This window comes from Heteronotia binoei, chromosome 6 (genome assembly GCF_032191835.1).
Source record: "Heteronotia binoei isolate CCM8104 ecotype False Entrance Well chromosome 6, APGP_CSIRO_Hbin_v1, whole genome shotgun sequence".
Lineage (NCBI taxonomy): Eukaryota > Metazoa > Chordata > Lepidosauria > Squamata > Gekkonidae > Heteronotia > Heteronotia binoei.
Genome location: NC_083228.1, coordinates 88167299 through 88191325, shown reverse-complemented (window position 1 = coordinate 88191325; position 24027 = coordinate 88167299). Strand labels below are relative to the sequence as shown.

At 45.9% G+C, this 24027-nt stretch overlaps 1 protein-coding gene across 2 annotated transcripts in view; it reads right to left on the bottom strand.

Moving 5' to 3' along the window:
* The window catches only part of SLCO2A1 (solute carrier organic anion transporter family member 2A1), an 86300-nt gene that overhangs the window by 54649 nt on the left and 7624 nt on the right, over positions 1-24027 (bottom strand). The window contains exons 1-2 of one of the 2 annotated variants that reach the window (XM_060242079.1): positions 13890-14072; positions 3563-3700 (exon numbers count right to left, since the gene is read on the bottom strand). In XM_060242079.1, coding sequence (XP_060098062.1) covers positions 3563-3700; positions 13890-13892 — 141 coding nt within the window. In that variant the 5' untranslated portion in view covers positions 13893-14072. Of the gene's footprint in view, positions 1-3562; positions 3701-13889; positions 14073-24027 lie in introns of those variants that run through there. The other variant, XM_060242078.1, reaches the window with a different exon arrangement.

Here is a 24027-nt window from a genome sequence, read left to right as displayed (position 1 = left end):
AAAGCCTATCAGGCTATGTGAAGCTCCAGTCTTAAGTCTTGGATCAAGCAGGGTCTGACTCACTCCTCCATAATAAATTGGGGGGTTGCACCTTCTTGTAATAAAGCATTAGTGTGTAACATAGCATTACACATCAGATGCAGCAACGCTTCTGAAGGCCTGGCAGAAAGTGCATATCTATTAAATCCATGGGTGTAGCACGTCTCGTTTTCAGGGAGGCCTGGAAATGTAGGTCAGGTCCTCCTCTTTCTCAGAGGAACAGTTAGAAAGTCAGAGGCCAACAGACCCCAAAAGGACTTTTTTATGGCCTTCATCCCTGGAAGTCTTCCTTATTACTTGATGGGGGAAGGTGCTGCTACTCCAAAACTGTATCTGTGCTGCCTTTCTAAAATCTCTTCTTCACACACAGACAAAACTGCCAATCCCTGCCAGCAGTCCCTTGTAATGCAAGCAACAATATAAATAATACTGCACTATTTCTGAGCCCACAGGTAACTACCAGCACAATGTGGTAGAAAAACTGGTGCAGAAGGGTTGATGGTAGGCTTCCCAACCCTCCCGCCCTGGTGGGGGACCCCAGGATTTACAGCCTCTTCCCCCGCTCTCCAAAAAAATGGAAGCGGAGGGAGGGGGGAAACGGCGCCAAGGAGCGTGGCGAGCCGCGAGTCCAGGTCCTTCTGAGCCCATCTCGGAGGAGCAGCTAAGGCTCAGAAGGACCCGGATTCGCGGCTCGCCATGCTCCTGGCCTGCCTCCACCCTCCCCTTCTCTGATTTTACCTCAGAGGCGGAGCGGAGCGGGCGACGCCGTTGTGCTGCCGCCTCTTCTCCGCTTCACCGTAGCTGCTCCTCCGAGATGGGCTCAGGCTGAGCCCATCTCGGAGGAGCAGCTATGGTGAAGCGGAGAAGAAGCAGCAGCCGTGCAGCGGCGTCGCCCGCTCCGCTCCACCTCTGAGGTAAAATGAGAGATTGGGTGCTGGGGCGGGGGTGGGGGGAGAAACAAGCAGCTCTGCAGCCTGCCCCCCTCAGCCTTGATGGGTTGGCCGCTGGAGAGAGGCAGGCAGCGAGTGGCAGAGGAGGAGCTCTGAGGGGACCACGCCCGGCCTGCAGGACGGGGTGGAGGAAGGCCGTGAGGGCAGCTGAGAGCTGAGTTGCCTCCTGCTCTGCTAGACGGTGTGGACCCCGGTGGGCTTCTTTTTCCCACAGTGATGCCTTCTCTGCGGCTGGCCTCGCTGCTGCCCGCCGCCTATTCTGCCCCTTTCCCGGCAACTGCTTGGCGCACGGTGGGTGGGGATGAGGTTTCTTCAAAGTCTTGGGGGTGGGGAGTTTGCAAAAGGGGAAACTTTGCAGAAAGGGAAACCCTCACCCCTTGGGCGACGCTGGGCCGGTCGCTGCTGCATCTCCCAGGCTTGTTCCTTGCTGCCTCCGAGGCCTTCGTCCCCCCGCCACCAAGTCCTTGGGATTTCCCATCCACCACCAGCATCCTGGGTTTGGCTCTTAAAAAAATTTGCATCTAGTTATTGGCCTTGGTGCTTCCAGGTCGTTTAACATACTGGAATTAAATAATTGTTCTATGGAGGTGCATCAAGTAAACATCTCTTAAGGCCTCTAAGCTGCTGTTCCCTCGAAGCTGCAAGAGTCTTGTGAGCAAAAATTCTACTTTGTGAGCTACTGACATTAAAGTGGTGAGCTACTTCAAATAAATTAGTTTGCTCTGAAGCCATTTTTCCTGAGCAAAGACAAAAATATGTGAGCTGGAGGCTAAAAAACTGAGCTAGCTCACGCTAACTCAGCTTAGAGGGAACACTGCTTACGGGAGGGGGGAAAGTGGTGGGGGAAAACTCACCAGTCCAGCTATCTACGGAGTGACTCCAGTCTAGGTAAGCTCCTTCTCATTTTGCAAGGCAATCCTAAAGAGTTGCACATTTCTAAACCCATTGCACTGTCGGTTTCGGTTTCTAAACCTCTTCATCCCAGACACCAATAGAGATTTGTTGCTGTCCTCTGTGTGTAAAGGGCAGCACTGGTTATTTGAAATTCCACAGTTCTGTGGTCCTAAAGGTAAAAGTAGTCCCCTGTGAAAGCACCGGTCGTTTTCGACTCTGGGGTGACGTTGCTTTCACAGCGTTTTCACGGCAGACTTTTTACGGGTGGTTTGCCATTGTCTTCCCCAGACATCTACGCTTCCCCCCCAGTAAGCTGGGTACACATTTTACCAACCTCAGAAGGATGGAAGGCTGAGTCAACCTGGAGCTGGCTACCTGAACCAGCTTCCGCTGGGATCGAACTCAGGTCGTGAGCTGAGGGCTCTGACTGCAGTACTGCAGCTTTACCACTCTGCGTCATGGGGCTCTTACCCAGGGCTTAATTTAAATTCCAGGAATTATTTTTTGAAGATCATAAGTCTCAGAAATGTGTGAAGCAATGCCTGAAAAAAAGGGTTCCTGGGCATGTGAAGACTGGCTTGCTCTGTCACTGAAGAACATGTTCTGGCACATTTAAGTGTTAAGTAACTGTATTTCCAATGTTAGCTGGTTGCGGGTTTGCCCCGTATTTCTGCTTGTTTTTTAGAATTTGAACTTCCCTGGATCGGAATCCACACTTCTAGTATTTATTATTAAAACAAGCCCCTCCCCCCAACTGAAGCTCAGCCTGAGCCCATCTTGGAGGAGCAGCTACAGTGAAGCGGAGAAGAGGCGGCAGCAGCGCAGCGGCATCGCCCGCTCCGCCTCTGAGGTAAAATGAGAGAAGGGGAGGATGGAGGGAAGGAAGACATTTAAAAAGGTGTGCCGTCCCTTGAAATGCGATGGCCAAAACTCCCGTTGGGGTTCAGTGATGCTTGTCATACCCTTGCTCCTGGCTCCACCCCAGTGTCTCCTGGCTCCACCCCCAAAGTCCCCAGATATTTCTTGAATTGGACTTGGCAACCCTAGTTGATGGGCCCCTCCTAACACTTGCAGTAACAGGAGAACACCTTAAGAAAATGTTCTTCTTTGAATGGCGATTTTCAAGTTACTCAGCACCAAACTATATGTTTCATTAAATGCTAATTTGTCCCAAACAAGGCTCAGTTGTGTTGCAATGTCATAGTGGTCCGCTTTTCAACTGCTGCAGTTGCCAATGCTACAGGACAGAGAAACACAGAACATCATGACATAGTAAGTTCTATAAGACGCAGTGGGGTAAGGTGAGCTAAATGTGAAATTGCTGTTTTGGCAAGAGCCACACATTTACATAATACTAGTCTGGCTAAGAGTTACTTTCTAGACTATGCTGCCAAAGCTATCCTGACTCACTAGGACATTTTTCTACTGTACACAAACAGCTCTCCAGTTGGAGATTGGTGGCAAGACACCATAACAGGCATCATCTTCCACACAACAAAGCTAGCACTTTTCTCTCCCCCCTCCCCCACCACAACCTTACTCCATTTTGGGGCCCTCATCCACTAATCAACAATAATTGCTTAACCATAGATATTTGGTAGGTTCAAGGCAACAGACAATGAGCCCAGAAGAGAAGTACCTCCAGACTCCTTCGCATGGACTATGTTCAATGTAGTTACCTCATGCAAACTGGAGAGGAAGCCGGAGGAGAAACTGGAAAGGCCAAAGCGTTTCTCAATGGTCGTCAGAGAGCTCTTGAAGTATGCACTGTAGAGGAGCTGAGACAGCTGTAGCAGGCCATGGCAGAACACAAATACCTGTCAGCAAAATCACACAGAATTAGGTGCATGATCAAATGAAGCCCTGGGGATCCACAACAGTCAGCTGCAGCACCCTCATGCTTGCATTGTTGAGGCAATATTAAGGCGACCAAAGCTTATGTACACACACATACACACATGAGAAGACAGTTTCAGGTGGGTGGCCATGGTAGTCTATAATAGAACAAGAGTCCAGTAGCACTTAAAAAGAACAAAACTTCCATGTTATGAACTTTTGTGACTCAAGCTCACTTTCTTTAAAAAGGTGTTTGAGAAAGAAGGATATGGGAAGAGAGGGGATGGAGATTGGATTTATACCTCATCCTTCACTTGGAATCTCAGAGAAGCTTACAATCTCCTTTCCCTTCTCCTCCCCACAACAGACATCCTGTGAGGTAGGTGGAGCTGAGAAAGCTCTTTTGAGAACTGCTCTTGAGAGAACAGCTCTGAAAGAACTTGTGACTGACTCAAGGTCATCCAGCAGCTGCATGTGGAGAAGTGGGGAATCAAACCTGATTCTCCTAGATTAGAGTCCACCACTCTTAACCACTACCCCAAACTGGCTTTTTTCACCTTAGAGTCCTTTGGTGCTCATCGTAGATTGCTGGAATTCATGCTGACGGTCACATTTTAAACTTTACCCGCTGAAGAGCAATGGCTCAACTCCCTACCGCAAGAGTTCTATAAATCTAGAACATGGCTGTTAAGATGAGATTCCCAGACAACACCAGGAATGATGGTATTCAGAGAAAGTTCCAAAACACATCAATAGGCATAAAGAATTTAGGAGGTCTTTTGGTTTTGTAATTTGAATGTGATTGATTTCAAAGTTCACACACACACAAATTAAGCATTCCCCGGACTGCAGAAGGCCTTATCTTCTGACAAAAAAGGGGTCTCTGTCATATATTACTAGTTCAGCTAATGCTGGGCACAAGGACCTTGTCTTCACTGCCTGCTTTTAATAAGCAGCGCCTATTCAAACAAGCAACCGTATATGACACAAAATAGGCTGGTGACAAAAGAACTTCCTCAATGGGCACGTGGTATCTTCCTATAATGAATATTATACCTTTATTTTATAGTCCACAATTTCTCACTGGGACTCAAAGTGAATTACTGTAAAAATAATGGTATGTTAGCCATCCTTAAAAAAAAAAAATAGATCTAACTCCTGTCCTACACACACACACACACTTGCAGAAGGTTAAAAGAAATGGATTATTGGCCTCTTTGAGCCATATTTGAGTCATTAGATCTAATTCAGTTCTAATTTTACAGTAAATAGGAATAAAAGATTGTTTAATCAGGACAAGAATATCAGGACCCTCTCACCACCCCGAGGTGGTCTTCTATAGGACCATGCTATATATTTGATTTACATCCTGCTATATATTTGATTTATATCATATGGTGCTGAAAGCAGCTTACAAGATAAAAAAAATACAAATATGAACTTCTTTTCCCCGCCACCATACCCAATATACCTCCCCCCCCCCCATTCTGTCTCTGACATTATACTATTGGTGGTACTGTAAGTAGCTGGGAAGGGGGTGCTCTCTAGCCCCTTCCTCCTACAAATCTTGAATGTCCCGGAAACCAAGCAGGGAGGAGCCAGGCATCATGGATCTGCCCCACTGGCTCCTTTGGAAGATTCACAACTTCCAAATGGCAAAACAAAGGTGAAATAAAGATGTAGCACAATAATTTTTTTTAAAAAATTCCTCAATAAACCTAATTAAAGACAGCAAATAAATCTGGGTTTTTAGAATGCTTTGCATGCAGTCCAGTCTCTAATGAACTCTGCCATCTAACTATCCACAAAAACTACCCACAGACACTTAACAGGCCCTTCTGCAGGAAGTGCCACCCCATCCCTCTCTGTCAATGCTAGCTGGAGCATTATGGACTTTCCCCCTCTCCATCTGCAAAATAAGCTGCAGTCAATATTTGTGACTGTAATGGCCTTTAAAAGCAGTTTGAGCTCCACTGTTAAATGACCAAGCTTGCAATTTTTCTTCTCTACAGTCCAGAAAACTGCTGCAGAGAAAACCAACTTTGGACCAGGGTATTTGTGAAGGGAGGAATGGCATCTTTATTAATTGAAAGCGGACTCCTAGTGCTTAGGGAGAAGGAAATGTCTCTCTGAAGAACAGTATGTGCTTTATTAGTTAAAGCCCATGTCTTAACCACAGTTTGTGCTGCTGTTTCATGATGATGCCAGGTATCATGATCAGGTGATAGCCAGATATGTTCTGTTATCAGCTACTGTTACTGCAGGATAGAGTCAGTACAGGCTAGAATATAATCTTATTACATTTGCAGTTGTGTCTATGTAATAGGAAATAATTCATTAATCAGTACCGTGCACAGTTCAGTACAGGGTGTGTTTTCTAAACCAAGATTCCTTTTTTTGTACCAGCAAGTGCTGGGAAAACCTTTTTAAAATCCTACATTATTTTATGTAGCGATATGTGTGATCATCATGTACGATTTAGACCCCTAAACCTATAATAGTGCCTCCCCAGATATTCAACACATTAGCCCTTTAATTAGGTTACATGTGAAATACAAAGGTAATCTCCCTAACCACTTCACAGCTGTAGCAGCCAAAAGAAGGAGGGATGACTGGAAGACATGATGGGGGAATATAACAGACATTTATAAAATTATGTACAGTGACTAGTGGACAGGGAGTTTCCCCCCCTCCGATATGTATAAAACTGTGAAATGCTATACATTTCCCTTGGTGGGCTGTCCCAATAAAATGTATGAATGAAAGATGCAGGACAAACAAAAGAAGGTACTTTACATGTTGTATAAGTTATGAACCTCACTCTTCCAGTATTTGTGCGAACAGCCTCTAGCTTTGATAGCCTTAAAGGGGGAACAGACCAATTAACAAAGTACATGGATTGTCAGCAGCTGCTGACCATGACAGCTCAGGGGAACCTCCAGGTTCAGTGTTGTTGTGTCTTGCATTTCAGTCTTGAAATTACAACATAGCGGATGCTACGGAGGTAACCAGTGGAAGTCCACTGGTCCCCGGATGTAGCTCCGCAAATACGCTCCGCCAATCAAGATCTGTGGCGGGAAGTTAAACTGGCCAGGATTGGACCTGGCCAGACTGAGGGTTGTTCCGGGGTATGTATATAATTGGGACCTGGCCCGCGTTGCCTTGCTTTCATGATGTAGTTGCTAATAAAGCATGTTGCCTTCAATACGTCTTGTCACTCAGTACATTACAGTGGCGACGAGGATGGAATTCTAGCCAGGTAACTCCCAAGTGGGACTTCGCTGACCTGGCCAGAGATGAGGAAGGCACGCATTCAAGGGAGATGGAAGCGCCCACCGCCGCCATGGCTAACCCAAGTGGGACGACGGGCCACCTTGCAGAGTTCGAGCCTGCCAACCTGATAGGTGGGAGACCTACACGGAGTGGGTCGACTGCTACCTACGAGTGAACATGATTACAAATGACAGCCATAAGAAAGACGTGCTTGTTAGTGTCTGCGGGGAGGCCACATTCGAGATCGCAAAGGGTCTCTCGGCCCCTGCGAAGATCACGAAGAAAACGTATGAGGAGATAGTCAGACTCCTGACTGGGCACTTCTTGCCCCAGCCTTCCATCATTGCCCGCTGATTCCTCTTCCACAAGAGGGATCAAGGGGTGGGAGAGACAGCCACTGTCTACCTGGCCGCCCTCCGCCAAATCGCAGGGAACTGCAGCTTCGACAAGCTAGAGGAAGCCCTGAGAGATCGCTTCGTCTGGGGCTTCCGAGGCGAAAGACTGCAGCAAAAGCTCTTCGCAAAGGAAGAGCTCACCCTCCAACTTGCCTTCAATGAAGCCACCATGTTCAAGAGAGCAACCAAAGCTTACAACAACCCGCAAGAGGAAGCCGTCCACCAGGAGGAGATGGCACCGGGCAACCCAGAGGAGGAGGAGGCAAACCAGCTACATTGCCAACTAGGAATGGGGCCGAGAGTGCCCACGCGGCCACGAGCGACAGAGAGACCAGCCAACACCAAGTGCGCCAGCTGTGGGGATCCACACGAGCGCCGGGACTGCCCCTACTGCAACGTGGACTGCAGGAACTGAGGAAGAGTGGGCCACATAGTACGGGCTTGCTGAGCCAAGGCCACCCGCAGACACCAGTCCACCAACCATGACTCGACTGATGCCTACTCAACTGCATTGACCAGCCTGCAGGTAATGAACTTGCCCCTCACCACCCCAGATAAGGTCAGGGTGTTGGTCCTAATCGAGGGCGCTCCATGCCTGATGGAGCTGGACTCGGGCTCCTCCATCTCCATAATTTCAGAGGAGTCTCTAAGAAAACTTTGTCCCCGTGGCTGGCCCCAGCTGCGACCGGCAGACTTCATACTGCGGGACTTCCAAAAAAAACCCTGTACAGGTTTTGGGTTGGGCCACTGTAAGGGTAGAGCCAGTTTGGTGTAGTGGTTAAGTGTGCAGACTCTTATCTGGGAGAACCGGGTTTGATTCCCCACTCCTCCACTTGCACCTGCTAGCATGGCCTTGGGTCAGCCATAGCTCTGGCAGAGGTTGTCCTTGAAAGGGCAGCTGCTGTGAGAGCCCTCACCAGCCCCACCCACCTCACAGGGTGTTTGTTGTGGGGGAGGAAGGTAAAGGATTATTAAATTTTTATCATTCATTTTTCCCCCACAAAGCGGCCATCACAGAACCCCTTCATAGGCTCCTCAATAAAAACGCCCCGTGGGTCTGGGAAAAGAAGCAGGCTGCCGCTTTTCAGGCAATCAAGGATCTCATAGTTTCCAATGATGTGCTCCACCATTTTGACGAATCCTTACCAGTGATTCTGGCTTGCGATGCTGCCTCGTATGGGGTGGGCGCTGTTCTGGGGCACCAACTCCTGGACAGGAGGGAGGTTCCCTTGGCCTATTATTCAAGGACCCTGATCCCCGTGGAGCGCAACTATGCCCAGATAGACAAGGAGGCCTTGGCAATAGTGGCGGGTGTGCATAAATTCAACGACTACCTGTACGGTAGGCGTTTCATGATTGCCATGGACCATAAGCTGCTACTGGGCCTCCTCGCCCCAGATCGCCAGACACCACAAATTCAGTCACAGTGCGTCCTGCGATGGAACCAGTTCCTAAACTCGTACACTTATGCCCTGGTCCACTGCCCCGGCAAAGCTATGGGACACGCGGACGCCCTCAGCCGCCTGCCGCTGCCCTCCATGTACCCGGATCCCGCCCCCGCTCACCATGTGATGCTTATAGAGACTCTACCAGAGAGCCCCCTCCACACCGCTGAGGTAGCTAGGGCCACAGGTAGACACCGCATCCTCGCCCGTGTTTTAGACTGGGTGGGAAGGGGGTGGCCCATGGGCAAACTGGACGCAGAATTAAGGGCATTCGCATCATGCAGAGAAGAACTGTCCATGTACAAGGGGTGCCTTCTCTGGGGTAGCGGGGTGGTGGTTCCCCCCCCTCCTTATTGCAGAAGCAAGTGCTGGAAGCCCTACACGAAACACACCCGGGGATAGTGTGCATAAAGGCCCTGGCACATAGCTATGTATGGTGGCCTGGGATGGACGAGGAGATAGAAGGGTGGGTTCAAAGGTGCCAACCCTGCCAAGAGTCCCGACCTGATCCGCCCAGTGCCCCTGTCCACCGCTGGGAGTCCAACAGGAGGCCGTGGTCCTGGTTACACCTAGACTTTGCGGGGCCATACCAGGGCCAAATATTCTTTATCTTAGTCGATGCATACACCAAGTGGTTGGAAGTGATTCCCGTAGCTTCAACCTCCACCGCGGCAGCGGTCAGAGCCTTGCGAAGGGTCTTTTGCACTCATGGGATTCCCGAGACCCTCGTCACGGACAATGGGACCGCTTTCACCTCCCGGGAATTCCAGGAGTTCTTGAATCGCTACCTCATCCAGCACATTCGGTTTGCCCCTTTCCATCCAGCCACCAACGGCCAAGCAGAGCACATGGTGTGCACCACTAAAGAGGCCCTGGGTCGCATTGTACAGGGAGATTGGGATCACCGCCTGGCAGCCTTCCTATTTGGTAACAGAATCACCCCCAACCCCGTCACCGGGTTAAGCCCTGCCGAGTTACTAATGGGGAGAAAGTTGATCACGAGGCTAGACAGGTTGCATCCTGACTGGGCTACGGACCTCCGCAGTTCCCCCAAAACCAGGGAAGCCGCTAGGGGATTCTTTCCAGGGGATCCAGTCTACGCAAAGAACTTTGCAAGCGGGCCAGAGTGGTTAGCCACCCAGGTGCTGCGGTTCACCGGGTCCCGCTCCTACGAGGTCTCGTTGAAGGGGGGCCAGATCCTAAGGAGGCATATTGACCGGCTGCACCATCGCACATTGCCAGAAGGACCAACAACGATCGGGGGAGCAGAAGCAGGGGAGTACTAGCAGCAACACCCCTGGAAGCTGCCCAGCCTATGCCGGCTGCACCGACTATGCGGGCGGAAGAGCACCACAGCAGAGGGAGCACCCCCCCCCCCCCAGAGAGGAGATTCCGGAACAGCAACAGGCGACAGACTGCCCTTTTCCAGCGCCACCCCACCATGAGGAACCAGCCGCCCCGCCAGCCACAGCAGTCGCTCCAACTCCCCAAATAACCCTGAGGAGGTCGACCCAGGAATGCAGGGTGCCAGCCTATTTGAAAGACCTTGTGTCTTGAACTAGGGGGGGAGGAGTGTTGTGTCTTGCATTTCAGTCCTGAAATTACAACACAGCGGACGCTATGAAGGTGACTAGTGGAAGTCCACTGGTCCCCGGATGTAGCTCTGCAAATACGCTCCGCCAATCAATATCTGTTGTGGGAAGTTTAATTGGCCAGGATTGGACCTGGCCAGGCTGAGGGTTGTTCCGGGGTATGTATATAATCGGGATCCGGCCCGCATTGCCTTGCTTTTGTGATGTACTCGCTAATAAAGCATGTTGCCTTCAACACGTCTTGTCACTTAGTACATTACAAGTGTGCTACCAAGCATCAGGCACTGGGAAGCAATTCTGAAGGCCAGCCTTCATTCCGTATGTGCAGACTTTTCAAAAGCATCTGGCTGGACTTTGAGCAAAACAGGATATGGAGCTAGATGAGTTAGTCTTATCCAGCATGGCTCTTCATATAAGGATGCAGCTCACTCATCCCAGAATGAACATCAGCATGGGGAAGATCAGCTTGGCCTTAGCTACAGGCCAGAGGATCAATAGTTGATGGGAAATCCTTTCCCCTTCCCTTCAAGAAAGTACACAACCACAGCAACCAGTTGCCCTATGGCAGCAGATGCAAGGGGGTAGACTATCTGGCGCCAGGCGCTGGCTAATAACCTCCAGCATGAGCATGCTTAACAACTGCAAGCTGTTGTCAGAATCACTGCCATTGGACCACAGCTGTTTTGGTCATATTCACAGAATTCCATTTCATTGTGGTTTTTCCCTTCTTCAGCTATAAAATCTTACATATCATCTAAGCTGCTCAGAGTATTGCAATACATAAAAAAAGAAGGTTGGATACATTTTTGTTGAGAAAAAGACAACAGACCAGAGAAACAAGGACGATAGCCTTCTAGAAGCTGTATATTGACTAGGCTAAGGAAAGGAAGTGTTCCATATCCTGAGACACAGCAGGCTGTTCTTTATTTGATCTATATTTAGCTGGCTCCCACTTTTCCTTTAATCTGTTTTAACTGCGCCCCTTACACATAACAATCATGAAACCAGGAAAAGCAGGCCACTCACATACAGAGCAATGCTCTATCTGCTTGATAGATTCCCCAGGTATGCAGAAATATATGATGTTGCAAATTAACCTGAAGGAAAAGAAAAACTTGTAAACATTGCCTGGTGAGGACTAGAAAATGCTGCACGCATTGAATGCTGGCAGCCAGCAAAGCATAAGTAAAAGGAAGGGAGAAGAGAAATCAGCCTGCTCAAGTTCATATGCTGTGTGCATGAGAGTTTTTATTTATTTCATGTCTATACCACCTATAGCTGAAGCTCTGAGTGGTTTACAACAAATCTAAAAAATAAAATACGATAAAAACATTACAAATTAAGGTAACATAAAACATTAAAGAACAGTAGAAGTGATCCAGAAAGGTCTGGCCCAAAGTAAAAGAAAAAACACTTGGCTAATCATGTTGGACCCCTGCGTAGCCAGGGAGGTCTTTATAGACTTCCCTCTAGTTGCAACCTTCTGAGCCTATTAAGGGGTTGGCACCCGGAGAAAGCCTAGGATTGCCAAGTCTAACTCAGAAAATATGTGGGGGCTTTGCGGGTGGAGCCAGACTTTCATATTCCCTAAAATAAATAAATATGCTGCACTGCTGTCTCTCTCTCCTTCGCTCACACTCATACACAGCAGCTAAAATAAACAGGTTGCAATCCCACACTTTTGCTATCTTACTGGGGCAATTTACTCAGAGTTGTTGAATGTAACAATCTGCGGTATATTCAGCCAAGTTCTTCAGACTAATACAGGGAAACCAAAGTTTCTAGCTAGGGCTTTTTTTGTAGAAAAAGCCTAGCAGGAACTCATTGGAATATTAGGCCACACTCCCTGACATCAAGCCAGCTGGAACTGGGTTCCTGTATGTTCCTGCTAAAAAAAGCCCTGGTTCTAGTTTACTCTTTAATCTCTATTTTACTGTGCAAACAACTTTTAAAGAAATATAAAAGAAACTCTCCATTTATTGTGCTGGTTTCCCTTCCTTTCAAGCAGTTCACTGAGAACAGCTATGTTGTTCTGCTGGCTTGCCCCACCCCCATTCAGCCTGGCTCCTACAGATTTAAAGGCACACACCCCTTCTAAAAAGCAAGCCTTCCAAAGTGGAAAGGCACTGGGTGGCTATTGGGGCAGGACATCCCCCCACTAGCCAGCTTACTGGGGGCAGGAAGAAGCCTGCAAAAGGGGGGATCCCCCACTGGGACCTGGGGACTGGGAAGCCTAGGAAGACCCCAGAGGTTGAATGCAGTGTCCGGATAGATTGAGGTTAGGAGAGGCAGTCTGATAGGTACTGTGTAGAGCTTTATAGGTTAGGACCAGCACCTTGAGTTGGGATTGAAAACATACGTGTTTGGACCTCCAGGTCCCAGTTATTAGTTTAGCTGCTGCATTCTTGTAAGCCGCCCTGAGCCCACTTGCAGGATAGGGTGGCATATAAACTGAAAAATTAAATTAAATTCTGCACTAGTTGCAGCTTCTGAACCATCATCAAGGGCAACTCCATGTGAAGTGTGTTGCAGTAAACTACTTTGGAGACTACCAGCACAGATTACTGAGGCCAGGCTCTCCCTATCCAGATAATGGTACAACTGGGGTCACCAGCCAAAGCTGTTGGTAGAAAGCACTCCAAGCAACCAATGCCACCTGAGCCTCAAGTGACAAATCTGCTTCTTCAAGTGGAATACAACTCCATTCAGAACAGGTTGTGACCCTCCCTCCTAACAGGCAAACGGAAATCTTCAGAGAAGCAAAAGTCTGCTGCCTGTCATTCATACTACTGAACAGCAAGAATCAGAAAGCAAAGACTCGGGGATAATACTGAATCTGGAAGCTGAACACTTCAGCCACTGAGTTGCTTGTGAAAGTGGATAACTTGCACCAAGTGAGCAAAGAGGCTGCAACATTATGCATAAGCCGACCCAAGGGGGAAAACAACTAAGAACTCTCAAAAAAGGCTGGCTATAAAACCAGTCAGGTGCACAGCTATTTCATCCTCCTCCAGTTAAGTGCCTAGACTCTTATCTGAGAGAACCAGGTTTGATTCCCCACTCCTCCACTTGCAGCTGCTGGAATGGCCTTGGGTCAGCCATAGCTGTCCTTGAAAGGGCAGCTGCTGTAAGAGCTCTCTCAGTTCCACCTACCTTACAGGGTGTTTGTTGTGGCGGGGGGGGGGGAAGGTAAAGGAGATTGTGATTGCTCTCTGAGATTCAGAGTATAGGATGGGATATAAATCCAAAATCATCATCTTCTTCTCCACTGTGAGTTAAGTGACTCTCATACAGCAGGGAGTCAGACCCCCAAGCCAGATCATGTTTCTCAACTTCAGGCAAACCTTAGCAATACTCAGGCATGCTATGAGATGCAAAAGCAAGACATGCATCCACACGCTCCTATCACCAGGCACATGCATCTAGGCTTTCTTCAATCACCTTTTCAATCACTCTAATGTTTACCATTAAGCATAGATGAATGATCGTGGCTGCAGGCTGTTTATACAAGCTGCTTCCCTGTCTTCCAAGCCAAGCTTGACTTTAAAGTTAGACAAATTACACAGGCATCTTTTTCTTCACACCCAGATGCTACATAGTCTTGTACCAACAAGATGTCCTTAGGAAAACACAGACTTCCATCTCATGCAGACAGGGGCAGTCTTAGCCAATGGGCACCAGGGCCGGTGCTGGGGGGCTCCCTTGCTGGAAGAGGAGGAAAAAGAAAAAGAGTAGGATCCTGCAGCCGCCACTCATACCTGCCCTATAAGAGGCTTGGGCTGCCCAGCCTTGGCAATAGCCACTTGGGTCTATGCCATCTGGAATGTGGGCAGTGAGCTCGCTCATGCCTGTTCTATTTGGGGCTTAGGAAACCAGCTGTTGGCAACAGTTCCCATCTCCCATTCACAGGGTGAGGACCATCCCTTGCTTGGCCCCAGTGGGATGGTGACAGTAGTTATGGGGTCCCATCCTGAACTTTTACCCAGGGCCCAAAAGAAAGTGGGCTTCTCAAATATTTACTTTCTGATGCCATATTCCAGATATGCATTATTTATCTTACTTTGCTAAATTCTTCAGGATCTTGGCATCATTAACACCCAGTGACTGGATTGCTTACTTTTTTGACAAGATTTTGTTTTCATCTGTGCTCTGCAATATAATATATAATACCCAAGCCTATTTTTGTAGGAAAAGCCAAGCAGGAACTCATTTGCATATTAGGCCACACCCACATCACCATTGTTTTGCATAGGGCTTTATTGTAGAAGCAGCAGGAACTCATTTGTATATTAGGCCACACCCCCTGACACCAAGCAGTCCGGGACTGCGTTCCTGCTCAAAAAAAGCCCTGAGAATACCATACCTTAGAATGCACAACCTTCTGTTATTATCCCTTCTCCCATTTGTACTTCCTGCCCATGGAGTGTAACATCTCATGCATTTAAGAAAGTGGGCTTTTGAAACATTACTTATGTATTATCAGTGGGGGCTTCCACTGACCTTGGGGTCTAGAGATTTATTTACAAAATTTATAGCCCAACTTTCTGCCCAAGCAGGGCCATCAAGGCAGCTGTGGATGTTGTATGACAAGTGAGTTTTTGCTATGCATCAATAGGCAATATATAGCTGTTCTGTCATTGGCAGAAATGAGTTTTTCTCCACCTTGTCATCTGAGATCCCTTAATGGAGATGCCAGGGATTGAACTTCTGAATTTCTGCAACTGCCACAGCCCTTCCTGTAGGACAGTGATCAAACTTGGGACCTTTGCATGCAAAGGTACCTATATTCTGTCCCGGGGTACAGTCTTGCCCTTTCACTGAGAAACTTTTTTCTGTTGTGTTTAGGCTGTTTTAACAGGGATGGGCAGCAAACCATTTGGCTTGAGTATCACTAGGCTTTGGTCTCCACCCACTGTTTAGGGCTACAAGTTGGTCTTCTATGTCCTTCTCTTCTTGCACTATTTAAGAATTTTGGTGTGGCGGACTGATGTTCCTACCAAATTGAAGGCCAGACTAGATACAGCCCTGATGCCATAATTTAACCTCTTCTGTCCCATAAGATACTACGAGAACGCATAAAAACTAGAGCATAGTTTGCTTTGTTTGCTGACTAGAATCCACGTACATTTACAGTTACTATCTGACATTGTATCTGACATTGCCTGAACTCTTTCATCATGTATACCCTCCTTTTTCTCACAGCTTATATAAGATAACACAGTCAGTCAACAACTTCGTTTACCCTTAAACAATTACTAAGACAACACTCAAACATCCGTTATGAAATACAGCCTATGTTGTAACACTTTAGAAGTATCATTCCCAAGTTTAGCAGAAGACATAGGGTACAACAGCTGGAATGTCAGCCACTCAGGCCAAAATCAAGCATACAGTAGCCACCAAATTTATCGTCTCTAAAGATTACGGGTCAGGGGTATCATGTGTCTGATTTTTCAATGGAAACAGATTGTCTTTTTACCTTGCTATAAAAAACAGTGCTCTAGAGTCAGGGCACAAAGCCAATTATAGTGGTCCCTTCATCTCTGAAGGAACAGTGCCAGCTTGAGGAAGTCAATCTACCTACTGCCAACACCAGGAAGCTACTAAAGAGCTGCTGCTTCATGTTGGGGTATAAGTACAGTTAAGCCCAATCATGAATCATTCAGTGCTGCCAGCATGGAACAAAGAAGCCAGAGTAAGGAAGAAGAACCTCTCTTGGCAACTTTGTGCTATGTTCATAGGCAGCCCTATTCAGCAAAATTCTTCTACCAGGATTCTGTGGAGTTCCTTGCTTCTCTTAGCATCACTGGTTTTGCAGAATTCTATAACTTCTTAAGCACTCCACTTTCTTCAAGTGATAATGATGAATTTGTACAAATTGGTGACTTTGGATTTAATTATTGTTAAATAAATTACTTGTCACCACAGACAGGGGAATTAGAACTCCATGGGCTACTGCAGCATGCCAGAGCGGTTCACCCCAAACAAAAACACCACAACTGTGGTTGAAAACTGCTGCCATAGAAATGTTATGTGCATGGGAGGGGTAATAACTAAATTTGTCTACTATCATTTAAAAAATTAGACTTATATGTTTTTCTTTTGCACTGTACATTCTTGTGAGTTACTGTGGCAGCTACTAGTGTTGGATTGGGGGGGTCTATGAGGTGCAGATTCGGATCCCCAATTTGCCATGGAAGCTTGCTGGGTGCCCTTGGGTCAATCACACACACTCAGGCTTGCCTATTTCACAGCATTGTTAAGAGCATAAAACTGAGGAGAACAATGTACACTGCTTTGGGGCTCCATGGGGAGAAAGGCCAGGTCATAAATTAAATTTAAAAAGTATTAAGTCAAAGAAAGAGAATTATTGACATGCTGTGGGGCAGACTGAGGCAACCCAGGATAACAAAAGATCTCTCAAAGCAAGAACCTTCAAGACTCTTAAAAGACACTTCCCTATATCCCTTTGCCCAACCATTTCCTAACACCCTTGAAACCTAATAAAACATTTAGAACAAGACACTTAAAATGGAATACTTTAATCAGCATTTTTTCCACAAGAAAGAAATTTTTAAGCATCATGTAACATGATAAATTGCTTTTTTAAAAATACAAAAGTCTACAAATCTAAGAAGCAGAGCTGTTAACCACCAGGCGCAGCTTGGAAATCTCCTGGAATTACAACTGGATCTCCAGGCAACAGAGGTCACTTCCCTTGGAGGAAATGGCTGCTTCAGAGGGTGGGCTCTATAGCATTATACGCCTTTGAGGCCACTCCTCAAACCCCAGCCCTTAGGCACCACTTCAACAATTTACCAACCTGGATTTTGCAACCCTAAAAGAGTAAACTTCTACAACATAAAATACATCTTTGAGAAAGACAACTGCCCACAAAAAAGCACATATGAGAATGTTTCCCAGCGACTAATATTTATTGATGAGGCAGAGAGTAGTGCCCCACCTTAATCACTGGTTTTTGTAAACCTAATTTTTTTAAAATGAATGAAAGCCAAATGGGTTTTCGGCCCCAAATTTCTGTGTACCCTGCAGACTCTATATTCCTCCACAAAAGCCCAAGTTAAGGCAAACAATCTGAAATCTGGTGCACTTGATACAAATAGGGGTACTAGGCAAGGATGCCCACTATCCCCTCTCCTTTTTGCACTTGCTGTGTGTGTATGTATGTATGTATGTATGTATGTATGTATGTATATATATATATATATATATATATATAATCATCTCCAATTGACTCCCTAGAAGTAATTTCAGATACCGCTAAAGAAAATTCAGCTCTGGCAAAGAGCTCTTAATGATTTCATTTGGTCTTGTCACAAACCCAGAATTGGATTTCAGACACTCTGCCGGCCTTCAAATTTGGGTGGTCTGAACATCCCAAACCTGGCTTTATATTATGCTGCTGCTTCTCTGGTTCCATTGACTCAAGTGCTAAAATTGAATTCTGTTGAAGCCTGGATTTCAATGGAAAGCTTTTTCTCCTCACCATTTTTGTTACTTTTGCCTGGTCCCCTTCTAAAAATAGACCTAATTTGATTTCTTCTAACCCCATACTGGACAACATGCTAAAGATATGGGACAAATACAGGAAAATTTTAGCTCCAGGTACCTCCCCTTTAATGACCTTCGTTAACTAGGATTGGTTTCCAGCAGGGAAGGATCCAGGCAAATTTAAAGAATGGAGATTCACTGGTCTGTTGTTCATAAGTAACTGGATTAAAGATGGGGGACTCTTAGATAAATCCTCAATGGAAAAAAGTTTGGAATTAAGGTCTCCTGGTTTAAATATTTCCAATTTAAAAATCTTATCACTAAACTAATCAGGTCTAAAGACTTACTCTGGCCATTAACTCCATTTGAGGAATTAATTTGGAAAGGGAATGAAGGTAAACAAGCCATGATTTCAGTTCTCTATAAATTATTAGTAACAGCAGTATATAAGGACCCCCTACCACACTAAAAAAATGGTCACATTCTTTAAAACTTACCCTTTCTGAATCTGATTGGAAACAGATATGGAACTCTCCCTCCAATAAATCCTGCTGTTGGAATATTAAACTCCAATTTTATAAGTTGCTATCCAATTGGTATTTAACAGAACACAAACTAAGCCTAATAAACAAGTCTTTGAGCCCATTATACTGGAGATCTTGTAATCAAGAAGGCAATACCTTACATATGTGGTGAGAATGCCATATTGTTCAGAATTTTTGGAGGGTCATTCATAAAGAGATTTCCAACATGGTGGGTCTTCCATTGCCTTATTCCCCGGAATTCTTATTACTGGATTTTTGGGCTGATTCACTGATAAGATAAAACCATCAAAACTTTTGTCTCAACATTGGTTGCCTCTGCTCGCTTGGTTATTGCCAGGAATTGGAATCCCCCACAAGTTCTTTATTTAGACAATGGTACCAGAAACTCTGGGAACAATTTGTGATGGGCAGGATTATGCATAATCAATTTTTGGGGGACTCTCGTGCAGTAGTTCCCTTATCAGAGTATGATGAAACATGGAAACTAGTTTTAGAGTTTTTGTGTGATAAGGGTATAATTCCCTTGATGCAACTAAAGCTAGATGGTTGGTAACTGTGAATTTAGGGTTTGTAACGGAGTGTTGATGGTATTCTTGGCTATTATGTTTTATAGTTTGGTTGTGTTTTTCTATTGAAATAAAATATTTCTTAACAAAATAAAATAGAATGAATGAAAGCCTACAGGGTGCTAGGTAGCCATCTGCAAAAAATTCTCTTCTGCTTCCTTTCTTAATAATATGTTTGGAAAGGCTTTTTAAAAAAATCAAGTTTTGATTAAATGCTCAGTCTCATTCCCAGTAGCAACTTTGGAATCCAACGGCATCTTAAGGAGCTTTGATTCTTGAAAGTTTACATCCTAGAAACCTTGTTGGCTTTTAAGGTGCTACTGGACTTAAATCTTGCTTTTCTTTTGCAGACCATTATGCCTACCCTCTGAAACTAAGTTGAAGAAACTTGATGCAAAACTTTTCAACATCAGAAAAGAGCGAGGATGAAGGGCTGTGTGTGCACAAGACCATTGCAAGAGAATGAAGGACATCATTTCTGGGGTGGCTTGCTTCTCCATGATTCCCCCCTCTGGTTTTGTTATAATTAGAGATACTTTATAGACTAGGATTGACCACAGTCAGACCTGGAGTTCTAAATTTGAAACTACACAAACTAGACCCAGTGGTGTTGTACTTAGAGCCAAACACTCCAAAAAGATGCTAAACAATTGGCAGGCTTTGGGGGGTGGGGGTGCAACAGAGACTTCCCCTTTACCTGTGGAAGGTATGCTAGGATGGTGCCGGAATGGTTCTGTCTGGCCAGTTTCTGGTGTCATGGCCCACTTTCTCTCATCAGCTTCCCAGTCATGATGCCAGCAGAAAGGGAGCAGGGAGGGCTGGAAGGGGCCTGAGCAGCCCAGCCCTGATTGTCAGACTGCTGGCTCCAGACGAAATTCCAGTGTCCTAAACTCTGTTGCTAGCTTGTGCATTTTTAAATATCTGCCAAGCTTCATTATTTAAAGCCCAATGTGCATAATGTACATTATGCACATTGGGCTTTAAATAATGCTTATGAAGTTCTTGTTATGCTTGCTACGTTTCTTGGGATCCCCACCCCTTTTTGCTATGTGCAACTTTGAAACTTTTTAACTGCTACAAGACTGTACTATAAATTATTGTATAGTGAAGGAGCTGCACACAGTGGATTACCTCTAACACACCCTTGTGAAAGAAACTAAACTAGAAGGTTCTGATTGATTCAAGGTCACCAGAAGGATTTCCAGCTCCAGGCTGGGAAATACTTGGAGATTTTGGGGGAGGAGGGTGGGGTTTGGGAAGGGAAGGGACTTTACTGGGTTGCAATGCCATATGGTTCACCTTCTAAAAATGGCAGTTTTCTTCAGATTAACAGATCTGTCATCTGGAAACCAGTGGTAATCCCAGGAGATATCGTCACCACCTGGAAATTGGCAACCCTAGCCACCAGGAAGAAGGGTTTTGAACCTTGGTTTCCTGGGATAGACTCAACCAGTTTTTCTGCTGGTGAAAAAAAGGAGGGGTCCCCTTGGACTATGCAAAAAAGTTAAGATGGAGATCATTGAACCCAGACAGACAAAATCCATGTGCAATAGGAACTGTAGTAAGGAGGGGAATTGAGTAAGATTTAGGGGGAAAGCTGGCTTGATCCAACTGTGTGATCCTAATTCACTTCATCTACTACATTAATATAGCCCTACTAGTAGTTAGCAGTTAGAAAGCACATTAGAAATCCTCAGGCAGCTTTTTATTGGCAATCTCTACAGACAAGCCTGTAAAATAGGCCAACCTTGTACAAGATCCTTTTAATTGGACTGGCCAGGCCTGAACCTGGGACCTTTTGCTCTTCCAGTATTGGATTTCAACTGTAAAGCTTACTGGGTGACTCTTGAGCAATTCACTATCTCACAGGGCCATTTTGAAGATAAAGAAGAGAAATCTGTGCATGCTGCCCTGAGTCCCTGGTGAGGGGAAAGGTGAGATACAAAAGAAATCAATCTGTAAATACCTTAAATCTATGACTAACATGCTGTTATCCAATTTAAATTTGTCACCTCCAATCCAGTCATTAGAGAGATCATTTCTATGGCCAAAATATCAAATACCTTGTGGATTGGGGCTTCCCCCAACTCTAAAGTGGTGAATAATTGTCTTAGTTATCCAGTGATCCACTGGTCTCTGCATCCATTTTACTGGCAAAAGAAAGTTCAGAGAAAGCACCTGCAGAGCATCCCATTTCCTGAATCCTGTTGCCACTGTTTTCACTTGTTTGCTTCCCAGTGTGTGTATGTGTGTTTTTATGCTAGAGCTTGATCTTTGTACTTTCTTTGTGCTCTCTCTTTCTCTCTCACTTTGCAGATAAGTACCAGAGTGCATTATTGCCTTCCTCTGGGGCTTCAGATCGCTTTTGCTTTTCTTGACCTACACCCTTGTGCAACGTCTCTTCTCACACCAGCACCTGAGGCTTGCTCTGAGAATCAGCAACACTCCCCTGCCTCATGCTAATCTTATCTACAATGACCACTCCTTGCTGAAACTCAGGCACCCAGCCACCCCTCCCTCTATAAAATGGGCTAGCCTACTCTTTGATCCCCAAAATGGTCTGGCTAAGCTAGCAACCACCAATGCTCCTCATAGGATTTTCTGCTTTTTGATTACCAAATTGTCCATATAAAAACTCCACCTGCCATGACCTTGGAGAAATGCACCAGCCAAAACAAAAATCTATAAAAGTAAAGGCACCTTGTGATATACATGCACATAAAAAGGTTTCAGAAGTTCAGTCTCAACCACATATAAACAATGTAACTTCATCTCCTGTGCTCCTGACCTTTCTCTTCTCAACTGTCTTGCTCATTCTCTGCACCCAGACACAAGGCAAGGAAACTCTCAAAACCACATCTCTCTCATTTGCAAGGAACGCTTTTCCTCTGTTCTACCCCCCCTAATCACAGTGCTGCCAAGATAAACGTAAGCTACATCCTGATTCAATCACAAGTTATCACACCCTGTTTTCCCACCAACATTTCAGCAGCAGCCATGTAGAAAAGCAGCCAGCAACACCACCCTACAACAACATCCTTTGAACTGTCCTGAATTTGTTCTTAGCAAAAGCAGGCAATATCAGAACTTGAAGGAATTGGATTCCCAGTAGGGTTGCCAGGTCTAATTCAGGAAATATCTGGGAATTTTGGCTGGGGGTGAGGGGGGGGGGGAGCCAGGAGGCTCTGGGGGTGGAGCCAGGAACCAGGTTGCAACAGGCATAACTGAACTCCAAAGGGAGTTCTGGCCATTTAAAAGGGACTGCGCATTTTTTAAATGCCTTCCCTCCACTGGAAATAATGAAGGATAGGGGCACTTTCTTTGGGGGCTCATAGAATTGGACACCCTGGTTCAATCTTTTTGAAACTTGGAGGGTGTTCTGAGGAGGGGCAGTAGATGCTATGCTGTAAATATGGTGCCACTATCTAAAAAAAAAGGCCCCCCCCAGGGCCCCAGATACCCATAGATCAATTCTCCATTATACCCTATGGGAATCGGTTTCCATAGGGAATAATGGAGTGCCCAGCAGACATTTCCCTCTCCCCCCCATCCTGCTTTCTGATAACCCTGAAGTGGGGGAAGTGTCTCTAAACTGGGGGGTCCCCACCTGGGGATTGGTAACATTAGTTCCCAGTGGATTCACTATAATGTGCACAGTCTGAGGAATTTCATCAGAAGTAGCTTCCCTATAGGCATAATGAGAGCCACCATGGGTTAGAGTATTGAACTGGGCCCAGGCAAACCTGGGTTCAAATCCCCATTCACTATGAAATCTACTAGGTGATATTGGGCCAGTCACTCCTACTCATCCTAACCTAATCCAATTGGTTGGTGTGAATAGGGTTGCCAAGTCCCATGCAGCCTCCGAAAGTGACGTCATCATGCTGGTAACATCTATTGTTTTCACAATTGCTCAGGCAATTTGGGAAGGAAAACTCTACGGTACAAATTGCTAGAGCATCTGGGGAAACCATAGAGTTTTCCTGGACACTCCTAGAGTGGCCAGCATGTGACATCGCCGGCATGATGACGCCACTTCTGAGTGATGTCATCACGTCGGCAATGTTGAGGGAGGACCCCCTGCCAGCCCAATGCAGGTTGGCAGGTTGAAAAGGCAGGAGAACCTTCACTCGGCCTGAGGACTTAGCACGCTAGGTGTGAAGATGAAATGGAGATAAGTGACCCACATATGCCACCATAAGCTCCTGAAGAAAGGGTGGACCAAAAAGGATTGCTAGAGTAAGCAGGCATGTTTCCCTTGGCAAATCATCCTTCCTTACACTTGACTGCACTGAAACCAGAAGGGCTTGCTTTTGTCATATAAGAACTATGCCAAGGTTAGACCTTGCCATCCTTCAAATAAATCCACAAAAATAAGTTAGCTTCAAAACTTTTTAAGAGGCCACTTGTTCCTCATCCCCAGGTGAGTCATTTGTGGCACATATCTTTTAATATACAAAACTCTGACTGCTTGGTCTGGAGGTGATTCAGCTTTGGCATTCTAATAACTGCTTGTACTTAAGTAAAAGAATAATATATAGGGAGCCCCTCCCATATTTCCCTTTCTCATGGGTTCTTCATAGTTCCTAGCTCTGCCACCAGAATGGTTCTCAACCAGTGAATCCTCTTTGTCTTCACGTTCAAGATTTCAGATAATAGAGTCATTTACACATCTGCATTCAGCGGAGCAGCCGAATGAATTGGCTGCTACAAAACCAACATGGATTCTTGTGGCTCAAGCCATAAAATCCCATTCTCTTGCCTATCCATCTTTCCTTTCAGACCTAATTCTGTAGCATTTTCCTCCACCATCTCTTCCAAAGCAAATCTTCTTTGGCTACTGAAAGCTGCTCTCATTTAGAATATAAGAGCACCCATTTCTTCAAGTCATTTTCCCAAATCATTTTGCACAGCAGCCCTGACCAAAGATAATATGTTTGTCTTTCCAGGCCATTTCAGAGATCTCAACCATTTCCAAGT